Genomic DNA, 14,780 nt, shown 5'->3' with positions numbered 1-14,780 from the left:
TGATTCATTCGGTGATACACCTTTGAGGTCACTAAATGAATCAGTGACAAAAAAAACTGTGCACATTAAGCGTCTAAAACTCATCCAATTCAATCCCTCTATGTTTTCGCACTTCTTCTTGATACCCCAGGGCTTCAACCGAGCCACCTAGTGCCTAGTTTCACAAGTGTACATCCACTTTGATCTCAGGTTCACATATGTGCTTGCTAGTTGGGAGGGATCTGCACATGATGCTCTAATTTTGTCAGATGCTCTTGAAAGGGCTGATAGCCTTACAGTCCCACAAGGTACCATACCTCACATATACACATGCCAACAAATTGTACTCACTAAACTGATAAACCATGATTTGTTACATTGTCTAGGGAAATTCTATCTTGTGGATGCTGGATATGCAGCAAGGCATGGGTTCCTGCCGCCATTCGTGGTACAAGGTACCACTTGAGGGAGTTTGGTTCTAATAGGCCGCAAAACCAAAGAGAGTTGTTTAACCTGAGGCATTCTTCTCTTAGAGTGACAGTAGAGAGGGTCTTTGGTGCTCTAAAGAATAGATTCAAAATCCTTGACAACAAGCCTTTCCATCCTTACAAAACCCAAGTGAATTTGGTTCTTGCCTGTTGTATTATGCACAATTGGATACTTAGGCATGGACAAGATGAACATGTCCCCACTGAAGCTGCTTGGACTCCTAACTCCATTGATACTCCCCCTGAGCCAAAACATAGTCCTGAGAATGGAACCTGCGCACAACAATAATTATACGAAACACACTTAAGACAATCTAAGTCCGGTAGTCCGTCAAGTGTCCCTAGGACGCCTCGAATCATTCATGACTTGAATCATAGCCATATATCAGGATCGCTTCCACGAAGGGAAAGCATCAACAAATATTACATTTTTACATAGTGCGAATTATTACAACCATAGATGGAAACAAACTTAATAGTGCAAGTTAGACCATTCTAAGAGTGTCGAACATAAAATAATTTTGAGGGTAAAGTAATTATACAACTAGATTTCTCTAGAGGGTATTACGAGACCCGTAAAATACCCTAGTTCTTCAGGCCTTCCTCTTCGGTTGACCCCTGTTGCGCTTCTAAAAACAACGAAAAAGGATCCCCTGAGTACGAGGGTACTCAGCAAGACTGACCCGTCTAACCAGTATAGGTAGATTTAAAATAATGTTTCAAGGAATATGATAGCTTTTTAGTGTACTGGATGGCTCACATTTTTGCAGAAAGCTTACTACTTGTGGAACCTTAGTTTTATCATTTTATTCCAGATTAGTTTTTACGTAACCAGTCTAGGTGAGTAAAACATTTTTGATCAACCAAGGAAACTAAACATCATACAACAATATTTATTCAAGAAAAATATTATATTCAACTCGATTACTCTATGATGCTTAAGCGATGATCAGGTGCATTCATAATCGAGAATTGCAGCGATCCGGACTGATTTATATCCTGCAGGAGATACCTAATCACCAACCATGCACAACTGATCGGTTTTGCGCATAACAACCTTTTGATTAGCCGTACCCAATGACCGGAAATATAATTACCCGAACCCAGGGACGCACCCTCACATGGGACCCCACGTTTGGCCTGATCTCCATATGAGTTTCAGGCTACGCCCCAGCCTTTCTTCCGCATGCCAAGCATGAGTAAGAATATTCCAATTAGAGAGCCAACTAACTTACCGAGCTTTGCTGGTCCCCAGGGACAGTAAGCAACCAGGTAATATCACTTGATCATCAGTTAAAACAAGGAACGAGCCTTAACAAATTACATTCAGCGAACAAAACTACCATCTCTAGCTTCTGTCCACATCTTCAAAATTCAAAGCCATTTTCCTTGATCAACATGTATGACAATTTTAACCTTAAGTGGTTGAGTAACAAAACTTACTTTAAAGGAAATCTAACCATTATTAAGCATAGGATGGTTACTAATTATTTGAACAGGTGGCAAAGATGTCCTACAAACAAGGTGGGATCATGCACAAGAGTAGGTTGCAATCAACTCCTAGATTTAATGCATAAATCAGGAAATAACCAATTATTGGACTCATGAATAATAATTATTGGACTCTGAAATTAGATAGGTGTAGACACACCGGGGTTTGCCTTGATTCACAAAAAAGTTAGTTTCTTCTAAAGATCCTTCAACACAAGGGACCAATTCAACAACCTCCTCAAATTCCTGAGGTTCTTCTGAGAATTCCAAGAAATCCACTTCTGAGGCTTCTAGTTCTACGATATGATGCATGCCAAAGTTAGATATGCAAACTTTTAGAAATAAATACTATACAACTTATCTTTGTGATAAAGTTGCAAGCCAACACTAATCTACCCATAAAAGATTAACCCACAATTTAATTTCTTAACTAACCTCACTTAAGCCTTTTATTTTATTTAGAAAAGCATTATAAATAATTTCTAACCTTAAAACTTAATTTCTATGAATTAATAAGCATTTGTGAATAATAAAACATTATTCAAAATTTTATACATTTTATAAATATTAAGTATTTATTTAAATACCTTAATTAAAGGCACTAAATAAATACCAAATTTTTAATTTCCTTTCCTAGGGTTTAAGAATTTTTTAATGCATAAAGGAAATAAAATACACCTAATAAAATTGATTTCACTAAATTTGGACAATTCTACAAATTATAAAGTATTACATATGAAAATAGAATTTAAATCTATTTTCTAAAACTATAAACCAATTTCTCCCCCGAAAACCCCCTTCTGGAACCTTTCTCACTCACCCCCGCCCTAACCCCTCTCACTAGCGCGTGGGCCTGGTCAACAGACCGCTTCCCCGGCCCTGACTGTGAGTCTGCCTACGAGTAACCGTGACGACTCATCGCCGGCGAGGCCCCCAGCGACGGGAACACCATGACTCAACTCACGTTAACCTAGCACACCCACTGATGGTACTCTAGTGGTGGTTGGATGGACGGCAACAGTGAACGGTGAAAGACAGCGGCGGCGTGAACGGAGCTAGGCCTACTGACGGCACGAAGCTTGACGGCGGCGAACTGACGACCACAAGCGGCTCTGAAAGCTTTGCTAGGACCTAAGCTACGTGGCGCGCTCCCAAACCAAAGCCCACCGTTACCGGAGCAAGGTGCTCCATGACGACGGCCATGGCCGAGGCATGCGCATGGTGGCGCAGGAGCTCCGGCCAACCCAGCCGTGCTCCAGGCCAACAAGCTAGCCCTACACCATCTAGAGCTCCTGCGTGACACACCCATACCCTTAGACAACGACCAGAGCTCCAGCAACATAGCCCTCCACGGCGGCGACCTTACCAAAACAAAGCGGCGGCCAGCACTGGAGAAGATGACGGCGAAAAGAAGCTGTGGTGGATGGGGCTAGACGACGACTGGTGGGATTGATTCAGGAACTAAGGCGGTGTTTCTGGCGGAGGGGAACGGCTAGCAGTGGTGGAATGGTGGCAGAGCTCACCGGCGACCGAGCGTAGTGAAAAATAGAGCGTGCGGTGAAATGGATAGCTCTGGCCAGCGGGAGCAGTAAATATATGAAATTTTCACCACCCTTGCAACGGACACATCCTGCCTGCTTGCTTGGCTCGCGTCACACGCCTACGCTGATGCGTGGCACGGCAGCACCGCTCTTGCCATCGGCGGCAAGCAGTTGCGTGGCAGTAGCACTCTTCCACCTTTTCTCCCCAATTCCGCCCAAAAGTCCACTCAATCTTGCACCCGATTTCCAATTCAAGCTCCATGATTTCCTTTAAGCAAAGTTGTAGAGGATCCTCAATACTTCATTCTATAGATTCATAGTTTTGGCTCTGGATCACTCTATCTCACGAATTTGAGCCCGGAAAATCATCTAGGGTTCGGGCTGTCAGTGTTCAAAAGAAAGCCTCATTCAGTTTCGTAAGAGCACTTTTAAACAACCACTGTCCAAACTTTGAATTCAAATTCAAATATGCAAACCCACTTCTTGTCCGCCAATTGTAAACCACATGTTAGGGATTCCGTTTTGCCTGCCATGGTCCAGCTTTTACATATAGAATCTTCCAAAATCTTGAGCCAAAGTTGCCACTTTTCACTGTCTTAAGAACTGAAATGGCTATTGCCATTCAGTTTCTGTAGTTATTTTTAAACAGTCCACTTTTCAAACTTTGGGCTTCTAGAAAAATTTGAATTCTTTCCTTTCCTTGTCCAACAACATGCTCATATATTCATTGGACATCAAAGTCCACTTGGGGTCCAAAACCTTTCAAAGGTTATATGAAAAATCCTTCAGAAATTAATTTCAAAGTTGAAGGATTGCTGTTTTCAGCATTTTCAGACAGTGAATAGTAACTCAAGTCAATCCATCTTTAACTATGCATTTGAGGTGTCTATGACTTGAATTTTACTTCAAACTTGATTCCTTTGAAGTCTAAATACCTTCAAGGCTTGATTTCATATTTTTATCAATTTTTTTTCCAAATTTGAATTTTTGTCAAATTTGACTTTGGCCCATATACCTCCTTTTAATCCAAATTTCACCATTAACACCTTAATGACTATTCTTAGGCTTTTAACAACCATGGTTGTTACATTGTTACATTGGCTTTTAACAACCATGGTTGTTACATTGTTACATTTTCCCTCCTGAGGGCACCGTCGGTTTGTCTCTAGCTCACCCCATCATCAATTCTCCAGGTGAAAACTTTATCCTAGCGAGCAGCGGCAGCGACGACTATCATTGTGCCCTTGGTGGAGGCGTCATATCGGAGATTTTGAGTGGTGGTGTACTTCATGCGGGTATTGTGGTTGCCTAACTTGATTCTTCAAGAGCTACTAGTATCTTACTTTATCCCTAATGAAGTGTGGATGGTTTTGCTATGGTCTTGAGTTTGTGGTCAGAGCATCAATCAGCAAATGAAGTTGCCACTCTTCTTCGTCGTTGAATTGACTCATGCTTTGGTTTCGATTTCATCAATTGAGAAGTCGATTCATTTGCGTGTATGGAGATAAGAGAATTTGAGTTGTATTTTCTTTTTTTTTAATTCCTATATGGTACATCAGATCTTCTGATGTTGGCTACATATTCTTTTGGAACATGTGCCCCAATGTAATTTTTGTGATTATGCATTCTTGAAAAAGAACAGTACGCGGCCTACTGGAAGCCTCACACCCCTCTGGCATCACAAACCGAGCAGTGGCGATTATTTCCCAGATCTCTACAGGCTGATGTAGAACATTGGTTAGCACCGAAGAAAAAAAAGAATCAGCAAGTATAATCTTAAATCTGACTGCACTGCACATCTTAAATTTGCTACAAGAGAGAATGCATTGTTAAATCATCACAGCTATTTTTCAGGTAGCGAAGACATTCGTACAGACATTCAGGTGGCACATCAGTGCATCACTGGAAGCTAAATATTGGTGGTCAAGATATCGGTGCAATGGCAACCGAACCCAGTCACAATGAACTGAAGATGATAATTCTGGAACTCATATAAACAATGCTAAAACCATCTGGATATTGAAGACTAATAAACATCACAGACCAAGAACCTTTTGCACAAAATCAATCCGAAACCAGTATTCCCTAATGTAAGCAATTGTCAGCCCAAGATTTTTTTTCCCAAGAAATCTATAACAAGTTGTCCCAAGATAATAGTACCTCAAGATCTTCCTTATCATTTTCCTATTGCTCAAACATCTCCTTCTGCTCTCCTTGCTGTCATTATAAAACCAACATGCGTGTGGAACCCATATCAGTTGATATGATAAACAGAATAGAAATTTTAGAATGCTTGAAAAAAATAAGAGCCGTCCATCTGGCGAAATCGAATAGTGGAAACAAAGGAAAGCCGTCCATCCGGCGAAATCGAACAGTGGAAACAAAGGAAGTACCATGAAGTATCTAAAGAGAAGTACCAAGAAGTACCAGTTTGGTGGAACAAGTATCAAAAATAGTAAGAAATTACTATGATACCCTTTTAATTATATGTAAACCTTTTAATTATATGTAAATCTATTTCATTATTTCATTCTTTTTTGATAAGAAGGATAAGAAAGGAAAGTACCTGCAAGTACCATTGGTAGTTTAAAAGCATTGTAAAAAAGCTCTAAACAGAAAAGAAAAAACATCAATGACCACCATATGAGTACTTCAAAATTAGGCTTATGAAAAGAGCCTTGGAAAAAAAACTGAGATAGTATGGAATTTGTTGTGCATATACAAAAAAGACCATTACCATGTCAGTCCTAAATAAATAAACAGAAATTTATTTTCCCTCATCTCCTAAGCCAAGTTAAAAAGCCTCCAGACACTGCAACCAAGGTATACATGAATATTGAGAGAGAGAAAACACATGGATATCAGCAGTGACCTATGCCTGCTCCAGAAATTTCATTTACTACAGATTCTCCATGCAGAGAACCCACTCGCAATTATGACCAAACATCTCATATTAATATATGTAGGTTAATCGTTAGTGACTAATGCTCCTTGATTTTGTGAAAAGAAATAAAGAGGTTCCAAATTAGCCAGGAAGGGTATGGTACTTTATCGCAAACATAACAATATATAGTCTTAACGCAACATTGTCTAAATAACAATTCACCTGGCCATTTTTACCAAACTAATAAGCCCACTAATAATATTGCTAGTAAAGATCATAGATAAAAGATGGTCGCAATAGGGAAATCAAAGCGTCCAACTGGCAACATTGATGTGGAATGATGCCTGGAATGGATTTTATCTTAGGGACCAACTACCAAGATTATTCTCCTTTGCAAAAAAAATGAAATGTATCTCTCGCTCAGTTTCTGGCAGATAGCACTCCAGACACACTTTCATATACCACTATCCCAGCAGGCATTGGAGGAACTGCAAATTTTGCAAAGCAAAGTTGAACAAATAAAGCAGCAAAGCAATGAAACAGATAGCACTCCAAATTGATACAACTGCAAATTGATGTGGAATGATGCCTGGAATGGATCTTATCTTAGGGACCAACTACCAAGATTATTCTCCTTTGCAAAAAAAATGAAATGTATCTCTCGCTCAGTTTCTGGCAGATAGCACTCCACAGACACACTTTCATATACCACTATCCCAGCAGGCATTGGAGGAACTGCAAATTTTGCAAAGCAAAGTTGAACAAATACAGCAGTCAAGCAATGAAACAGACAGTTGGCAATACTGTTGCGAGAATGGAAATTACTCTTCAAGAATGTATTATCTGCTATCATTCAGATCTATTACACCTCCAACTCCTTTCAATTGAACCTGGAAAGCTAAAGTGACCAAAAAGCTAAAAATCTTCATGTGGCTAATCTTCAAAGATAGACTGAATTCCAGAAACTTACACAGAAGAAGAAACTACAAGATTGATGGGGACAATTATAACTGTGTACTATGCAACCTAAATCTAGAGGAAACCACATATCACCTGTTCTTTGAATGTCCTTTCAGCAGTAGATGCTGGAACTTTGTTGGTACATCATCGGATCACTCTATCAGATTCTTTGCTACATTTAAAAAAAAAAAGCTAAGATGAAATGTCAGCACCAATTTTTCATGGAGATCTTCATTATCTCAGCATGGGAAATTTGGAAACAGAGAAATGCACAAACCTTCAGAGGAACTTAGGGTTCATTCAGATATTGGAAAATTTGCTTTGTGGATACTGTAAAGATTCACTTGCACGGATTTAGTCCTTTTCTTTTAGTCACAATGTATCCATCTGGCTGAATAGCCTTCTGCAAAGTTTTTTCTCTGACCTCTCTCTTATCTCCTTCAATTGGCCTTTTTGTGATTTAGCACTCCAGGATGCTACTGTACCTTTTTTATTTATTTATTTTATATGAAATAAAATACCACAGTAGGGGATTCCCCTACTGCATTTCCCTCAAAAAAAAAAAGAATGTCATTCTTCATTTCCTCTAGACATGAATTCATTGTTGTCACTATCAGCAGCGCCCTCTTATAAATTGTTCCATCAATTACTTGTCAATCATAGATGATTCAAATTTCAATTACATATTATCACAGATGTTAAAGAAACATCACAACTAAGTCCCACTAAGCTTAAATTTTCATCTAACTTGCAATTTCACTTGAACACTTCAATGCTTGGAAGGAACAAAAATAATTAATATAATTAGAAGGAAGCAGACATCAGTTGGGGTTTCCTACCTTTTTCCCATGGACGCAAGCAAACCTGGACGTGAACAGGCCACGCCACTGGCGTCCATCCTGCAGCAATGCTGCAACGAACAGGCAACTGGCCACTACCAGTCGATGTGGTAATCAAAGCAAGCATGCAGTGTTAGACCATCAATGATAAAAAAAATGAAGTGTGTGTCTTTTCTGCATGCAATCTTACATCAAACTTTCTAAGAACTGGAATGCAAAGACTATCACTCATCATTGCAGCAGGAAAATAATACTTTAAACTCGACATGCAAGAGGAAGTTATCAGTTTTTCAGTTAATTGGATAGATCAGCTGGGTAAATTAGCCCATTGCAGCCAGCTAGTTAATCCAACTTGTGTTAACATAAGGCTGAAAAAAAACGGTACAGTGTGTTAAATCAAAAGGAAGGAGGTAGCAATTTCTTCAACCTTTACTATATTCCAATTTAATCAGTATATGTCGTCCGTACTTAACTTGTTGACAGATGGAAAAAAGATATTCTTTTGCTGTCTCAGTTTGAGTAACAACCATGCAACCCTCTAATAACCATGATATACATGCAGTATTGAGCAATCCAACAGGTAGCAAAATACTTCCAGTGCGAACCATTGAATATACCGATCATGCTAAACCTCAAAGCGGCTCTGAATTTGATGCTTATATTATTTGGGACTGATGAAACCTTCCTCAAATAACCAGTTCTATGAAACTCAAAATCTCAGCACCTATCTCAAATAACTAATGCAAATGTCTACCTTACCATAAGATCCAACAAACTAAACTAATGCAAATTAACTCTACTACCTATGCAAGACTCAACAAAAGGCCACTTCTCACTGCTGCAATGTGCCATTCTGAATACCAGATAGTTGTAATTAGTAATTACAGACATGGTGAACTTGCAATATAAAGTGGATGGTGTAGTAGTAGTAAAGGGCTTACATACTCACCATTGCTTGGGCAGCTGATAGGAGCCTTAGCACTTGCTCTGGAATTTCCTTTCCTAAGTACTGGTAGCGTCCCTGCAGGTGAAAGCAAATATAAGAAACCATAATCCATCTAACATGAGGTAGTTATAGTTTAGGTGATCAGAATGTGGATAGTCACTTATGTGTAATGGTTAAATGTGTAATTCGAATCAAATATATGCCCATAGACTTTGATACTAAGTAGTCGAGCTAATATATATTGATTACTGATAAATCAATAGAAATATACTGATCCAACTATGTGCTTTTTTCTACGAGTAATTCAAAACATTGCTGTTTTTTAAGCTCAACAAACCACTAGAGTAGTACTGTAAGCAATTCCAACATACAAATAAGAAGGTTCTCACACCCATGACTTCTTGTAGTCCTCATCTCACTGTTTGAATACCTTTTTCTGTCCTCAAATCCTTTCTGCCCGCCATGGCTAAGCCAAAATGCCCAAGCCTCATCGGAATTTCTAAATTTCATGCCAACATGAGCTACCAATCCAGGCAGTATAGCTCTGCAACAGAAAAATAACATGAGCAGGGGACTTGTGCAATTGCAGAGAACAAGCAAGGAATAGCAGTACTCGGGATTGGGACAACTAATATCCATTTGGTGTCACGTAAGAAATAACAAGTCGGGTTGTATTACTCACATATTGGAATCATGGCACTCTGTGTTAGCCTCTTCTTCCATCTCGGTACTACATAATACAATTTAAACTGGCTGGTTATTTCATGAGGAAAGGAAGCTTGATCAGTTCAAAGCAATCTGCTACTAGTAAACCATTAGTGCTGAAGACAGCAGGAGAAGGTAGATTATAAGACTTACATACAAGATCAAAGAGAATAACAGGTCGTCCCTTCCAGCGATCATCTCCGTTGCGCCGTTTCTCTTGTCTTTGTGCGCTTTTCGGCCAGCCTCATGCCATTTCTGTAGTTCTCGCGCCCTTTTCCGTCGGCCCCGCGCAGAAACCAAATATGCTCTAACTCTCAGCTGCAGTTGTGTCCAGCACGAGGAAAAACCTTCCAGGTCCTGCCAACCTTAACTGTTCACAATGCGGCAAGAGCTATTTTTGACGTATGGCCTCCATAACTATCAACCCCGTGATTCAAAATTCACATAACCAGAGGGAACTAAGCTGAATATTTACAAACCCATGCATGCCAATCATTAATCCTTGCCAAATTGAAATACCTGTTCCCAGTGTGCGAGGCTTGGAATCGGATGTGAGCGCATCAATGCAGAAAACGTAAGAATAGGTTCACCATTCAATTTGCAAGTTACCAAAGCTTTTTAAACTGTCACAAGGTAAAATGGCAAGACAGAACAATATTTGCAAAACACTGGGGAAAACAATCTCCATTCACTTCCATATAAAGTTTATTACGCAGAAGAACTCCATTACATTGAAGAACAGGTAAGAACTTGATTATATTGAGTAACAAGTCAATTACATTTGGTAAGAACTCAATTACATTGAAGGCTAGATAAAAACTACATTGAAGACCAGGTAAGAACTAGATTACATTGAAAACGTGTAGTCATATCCTAGACACCTCAAAACACACACAGGAGTGCTTCTATTCAGATCTAACATAGGATACCACAAAACCACATGCTGGTGCTCGGTCAATCTAGGTGAACCAGAAGTATTTTACACGGTAGGTACTCAGCAGACTGCCTCCACCGTTCCAGCCCCCACCCCACCCACACAGAGACAAACAAAAAAATAATGATCCTAAGGTTAACTCACAACGATCAAGGGCTCAGAATTCGGTTCTTTTCTAGTTCCTCTTTATCTGCTACGTTCCAATTGGTAAACAAACAACTCTTTTAGCAATTGTTACATTTTCCATACCATGTGAATTTATAAACTTATTGACAATGGCTGCATTTATAATCCTATCTGACATGAAGAATGTGGATGGAGAATAACAAGTGCAACCTGAAGCTATTTTAGAGAGAAAAATGAACAGAAAGGATCATGTTTCGTATACATGATTATTCAAATATATGGACCTGTATGCTAAAAACTTGAAATGGATAGCCAACTAGCTTAACATGTCTTACCCTTGTTATTACTCCAACAACTAATATTTGAGAGCAACAATTTTGTGTTAACTCTTTATTTACAATAAGCTAGTTTTATGTTTAGGAAAAGGTAATGCCAAGCTTCATTGCAGGCACCTATTCCTCATCAGGATTCACCATCCAAGACCCCAGAGAGGCAGACCCTGCTACCAACCATCTAAAATTCTAACTGGTTCACACAGATTCACAGAGCACAAACTCCTGAGCAAGTGCGGCACCTACCTGAGCACTAACTAAGCATGCTCTCCATGTGTGTGTAGAAGTGAGTTGTACTTATCTAACCTTAGTCATTGATGATGCGGAGTCCAGACGGCCGGCAATCAGGCTGCCCAGTGGAAGAAACGACATGTCGGCATCCAGTTCCCACAAGTGAAAAAGAATCGCCCTTGCATTGGTCCCGGCATCGTCACCACGCCGCCTCTGATAGGAACGCTGCAGTAGCAGTAGAAGCAGTCAGTAGTAGCAGCGCCATCATCACACCAGCTTAAGTTGCGATTCACCGGTGAGAGCTGTGCCTGAGGTTGGAGTTCCGGCTCAGGCTCCAGCTCCGGCTCTGGCTCTGGCAGAGGCGGTGGCACCAGAGAGCCGGTTATGGAGATACGGACTCCCCGCCGCATCAGCTCGACAAGGAGACGCGCTGTGTTGCGGGCGTCGTCGAGCCCGCAGTGGAGGCGGCCATCCCACTGCAGACCCGCCTCCCGGACAGCTTCTTGCAGGTTGCGCCGCCCAGCGCCAAACGCGGTCTCGAAGGGGATCCGGAGGTTAACCCACTGGTTGAAATACGATGGCTTGGAGATGTTCTTGAAATTGCATTCGAACTTCAGCATCGTCCGGCAGTCCCAATCACCCCAGGTGACGATGGCGAGACGGTTCTTGGATACGCCCGCCGCCGCCAGCCACTTGTCGTGCAAGGCCAGCGCCGTTGCAAGATCCACGCCGCCGTCGACCTGCTCTTGCTGAATCCCCGTCAGCTCGGAGCAGAAAGCGGTGAGGACCGGGTGGTGCCGCGGCTTCACATAGGTGCGGAACGAGGAGACCAGGCCGCCGGTGGCGGCGTCGACGAGGACCGCAGGAAATTCGATGATTTCCTGCGGGTAGATGCGCGAATCCTTCTCACAGGTAGCCTCGAAGTCGACGACGACGAAGTAGTCGAACTCCCGCATGCGGAAGTCCTGCTGCTGCGCCGCAGGATCTGCCGGCCCGGACGGTGCGGCGGAGGAGAAGCTGAGCATGCCTCGAGCTGCAGTGGAGGCGTGAGGAAAGCTCTGGCGCTGCTGCTGCGAAGCCATGGCGCCACGCGCCGCCGGATCGGCCGGCCGGAATGCGGAGGAGGAGGGGAGGCAGAGCATCTCGTTCGCCGGATCTGCTGTGGTTCTTGGGAGCAAGGCTCTCCTTTGCGGTGGTTGCTGGGAGGAATTGAACGCGATGCGGGCGATCTAGGTTGCCGAGAGAATTGTTTCGCGGATGATTTGAGATTGGATCCGAGGATTTGGATTTGTATTGCATAGATGCGGTGGCGGCGGAGGAAGGCGGCGGAGGCGTACGGGCGGCGCCACCATATCCTCATGCCTGGCTGGCTCCGAGTCCGAGTCCGAGTCCGACTCTCAGGTGGAAGACTGGAAGTGATTTTGATTTTGACGCTAAATTAGGTAGGCCCCACCTGTCACCAGTTGGGCTAGCTTCCTGCTGTTGCGGTGCTGAGCTGCTGATGAGCGATGACTCCGATGAGCAACCGCGTTGGCCGGGGATTTTTTTAAAATGATATTATTTTTAACGGAAAATCTTATAAGCTTTTATTTAGAAAGCAAATTGAATAAATATTAATCAAATAAGCATTAATCAATTTAACTCTATATGGCTTTTAATTGGAAGAATTATTTAAATAAGCATTAATCAACTTATCTTTGGTTTATGAAAAACCGGTGTATAACCTAATTGGATTATTGATCTTTATTATGAAAAACGGTGTATGACCCTTGGTAACTTTTATTTAGAGAAACGCATGTTCATTAGGCATTAATCAAATTAATACTAAATTTATTTTTAAAGACATGAAATGTAGGATGATATCACTACTAACGTGTATTTTAAGCTGTTATGAACGCAATGCATCTTAAACAGATTAAAACGGAGCTAAAACGTGGAATCTAGGGACTAAGTAAGGTTCTAAGAACCTAAACAAGATTAACCGTAGATCTCAGGGGTTAGCACAGAAGATTACCAAGACTCAGAGAACAGGACCTGCGAAAAGCTAAAAACCTAGGGCTAGATCTGCAAAAAGTCAAGGCTTGGATTAGATTCCAAGAAACTGAAGATTTCGAGGGCTTTTCTATGAAAGGTGCAAGACACAAAGAAAGAGGTAGAGATTTACAAGTTTTGCAGGGGCTTTATTGCAAAGACACCTTATCTTCTCCTACAATCCTCCAACCGACAGTTCAAGCTAAAGATGGCAATGGGGACCTGATACCCGACGGATATTTACTCCATTACAGTCTGAATATAGACTAAACACAATACCCACGGGTATGTAAATGGACCAAACCCTTCACCCATCGGGTACGCGGGTATGGGTATGTTCCAGCAGTCCCCATACCCGTTAACCCATGTGTGAAAAATACCTGGCCAAAAAGTAGAGAAGCCCACTAGCCTATAAGCTAACCCTAGGTATATAATCTTATCCCCATTCCCCACCCCTCCCAACCCTATCCTACCCAGCCACCAGCGGACCACTGGTCCCCTGCCGGCCGTCGAAAAAAAAGCGCACGACGCTCGCTTCGCTAGTCGCTACTCCTACTCGCCACGCCGCCGCAAAAAAAACAAGCGAACAACGCCTTGCTGCCTATGCGGTTGTGCCCCCCTCATGACCTCGTTTTGCTTTTGCATCGTTGACTCGTTGTCGGCACTCCATCCAAATCCAAGCGCCAGGAAGCCACCACATCCGACGCCATGTTGCCAACGGAGTAAGGAAGCATCAATGGACGGTGATTCTTGCTTCTCCATTCTCCTTCTCCCCTTCATATGCTTTGCAGGCGTCGGGCGCTCCTTGCCTCCTTCAGTCCTTCTCCCTCGCACTAACCAGCTCGTTCACTCCGACGTCAAGGGACATCATGGAGGTCTTGGAGGACGGTGACTGCCTGAAGCCGCTGGATCCCGAGCTCGTCGACGTCGTGAATAAACTATTGGCGGGTACGGGTGACCCACCGGGTATGATTTACCCGGTCGGGTATGGGTCCCCACCCATACTGGGTACAGGGATTCTAACGGTCTCAAATTTTTATAGCGGGGATGGGTCTGGGATGGCTATACCCGATGGGGATTTACCCATTGCCATCCTTAGTTCAAGCCTGACCACCACACCCCATGGGAGGCTCCTTCCGGCAGTCAACGGCCGGCGACCGAGGGGCGCAGCTGCGGGGTTCGCGGTAAGCGACTACCGGAGGCTTGGTGCGGCGGCGCTTGGCGAAGGAGCAAGGCGACGACAGCTGGAGTGGTGGCGCGGGATTTGGCCGGTGGTGGTCGGAGATGTGGGCG

At 42.5% G+C, this 14,780-nt stretch overlaps 1 protein-coding gene across 18 annotated transcripts; it reads right to left on the bottom strand.

Annotated features, from left to right (window-relative positions):
• Positions 1–5,321: 5,321 nt before the first annotated feature.
• Positions 5,322–12,862, bottom strand: LOC101784103. Of its 18 annotated transcripts, none has more exons than XM_022824432.1 (10): positions 11,765–12,862; positions 11,532–11,681; positions 9,991–10,190; positions 9,811–9,858; positions 9,500–9,672; positions 9,124–9,203; positions 8,183–8,277; positions 6,066–7,515; positions 5,660–5,716; positions 5,322–5,584 (listed from the first exon to the last, which is right to left on the bottom strand). In XM_022824432.1, the coding sequence occupies exons 1-8, from the start codon at positions 12,596–12,598 to the stop codon at positions 7,488–7,490; spliced, it is 1,608 nt and encodes a 535-aa protein (XP_022680167.1). In that variant the 5' UTR covers positions 12,599–12,862; the 3' UTR covers positions 5,322–5,584; positions 5,660–5,716; positions 6,066–7,487. The 18 variants fall into 18 exon arrangements, with proteins under 18 accessions (XP_022680167.1, XP_022680168.1, XP_022680165.1 ...); XM_022824433.1 differs by having other exon boundaries at positions 6,237–7,515; XM_022824430.1 differs by having other exon boundaries at positions 5,322–5,716; positions 6,066–7,118; positions 7,274–7,515.
• Positions 12,863–14,780: the final 1,918 nt, after the last annotated feature.

The sequence above is a fragment of the Setaria italica genome, chromosome II, assembly GCF_000263155.2.
Source record: "Setaria italica strain Yugu1 chromosome II, Setaria_italica_v2.0, whole genome shotgun sequence".
NCBI lineage: Eukaryota > Viridiplantae > Streptophyta > Magnoliopsida > Poales > Poaceae > Setaria > Setaria italica.
Note: the sequence above shows the minus strand (reverse complement) of the source record. Positions and strands in the feature narration are given on the sequence as shown.

Excerpts from the sequence above, each read along its gene's own strand:
- LOC101784103 (XM_022824429.1), bottom strand. The coding sequence starts at position 12,598 with ATGCTCTGCCTCCCCTCCTCCTCCGCATTCCGGCCGGCCGATCCGGCG. Across the intron at positions 11,682-11,764 it reads AGCCGGAACTCCAACCTCAG|CGTTCCTATCAGAGGCGGCG; the intron begins GCACAGCTCTCA and ends CTGCTACTGCAG. Across the intron at positions 10,191-11,531 it reads CCGCATCATCAATGACTAAG|GACCTGGAAGGTTTTTCCTC; the intron begins GTTAGATAAGTA and ends TAAGGTTGGCAG.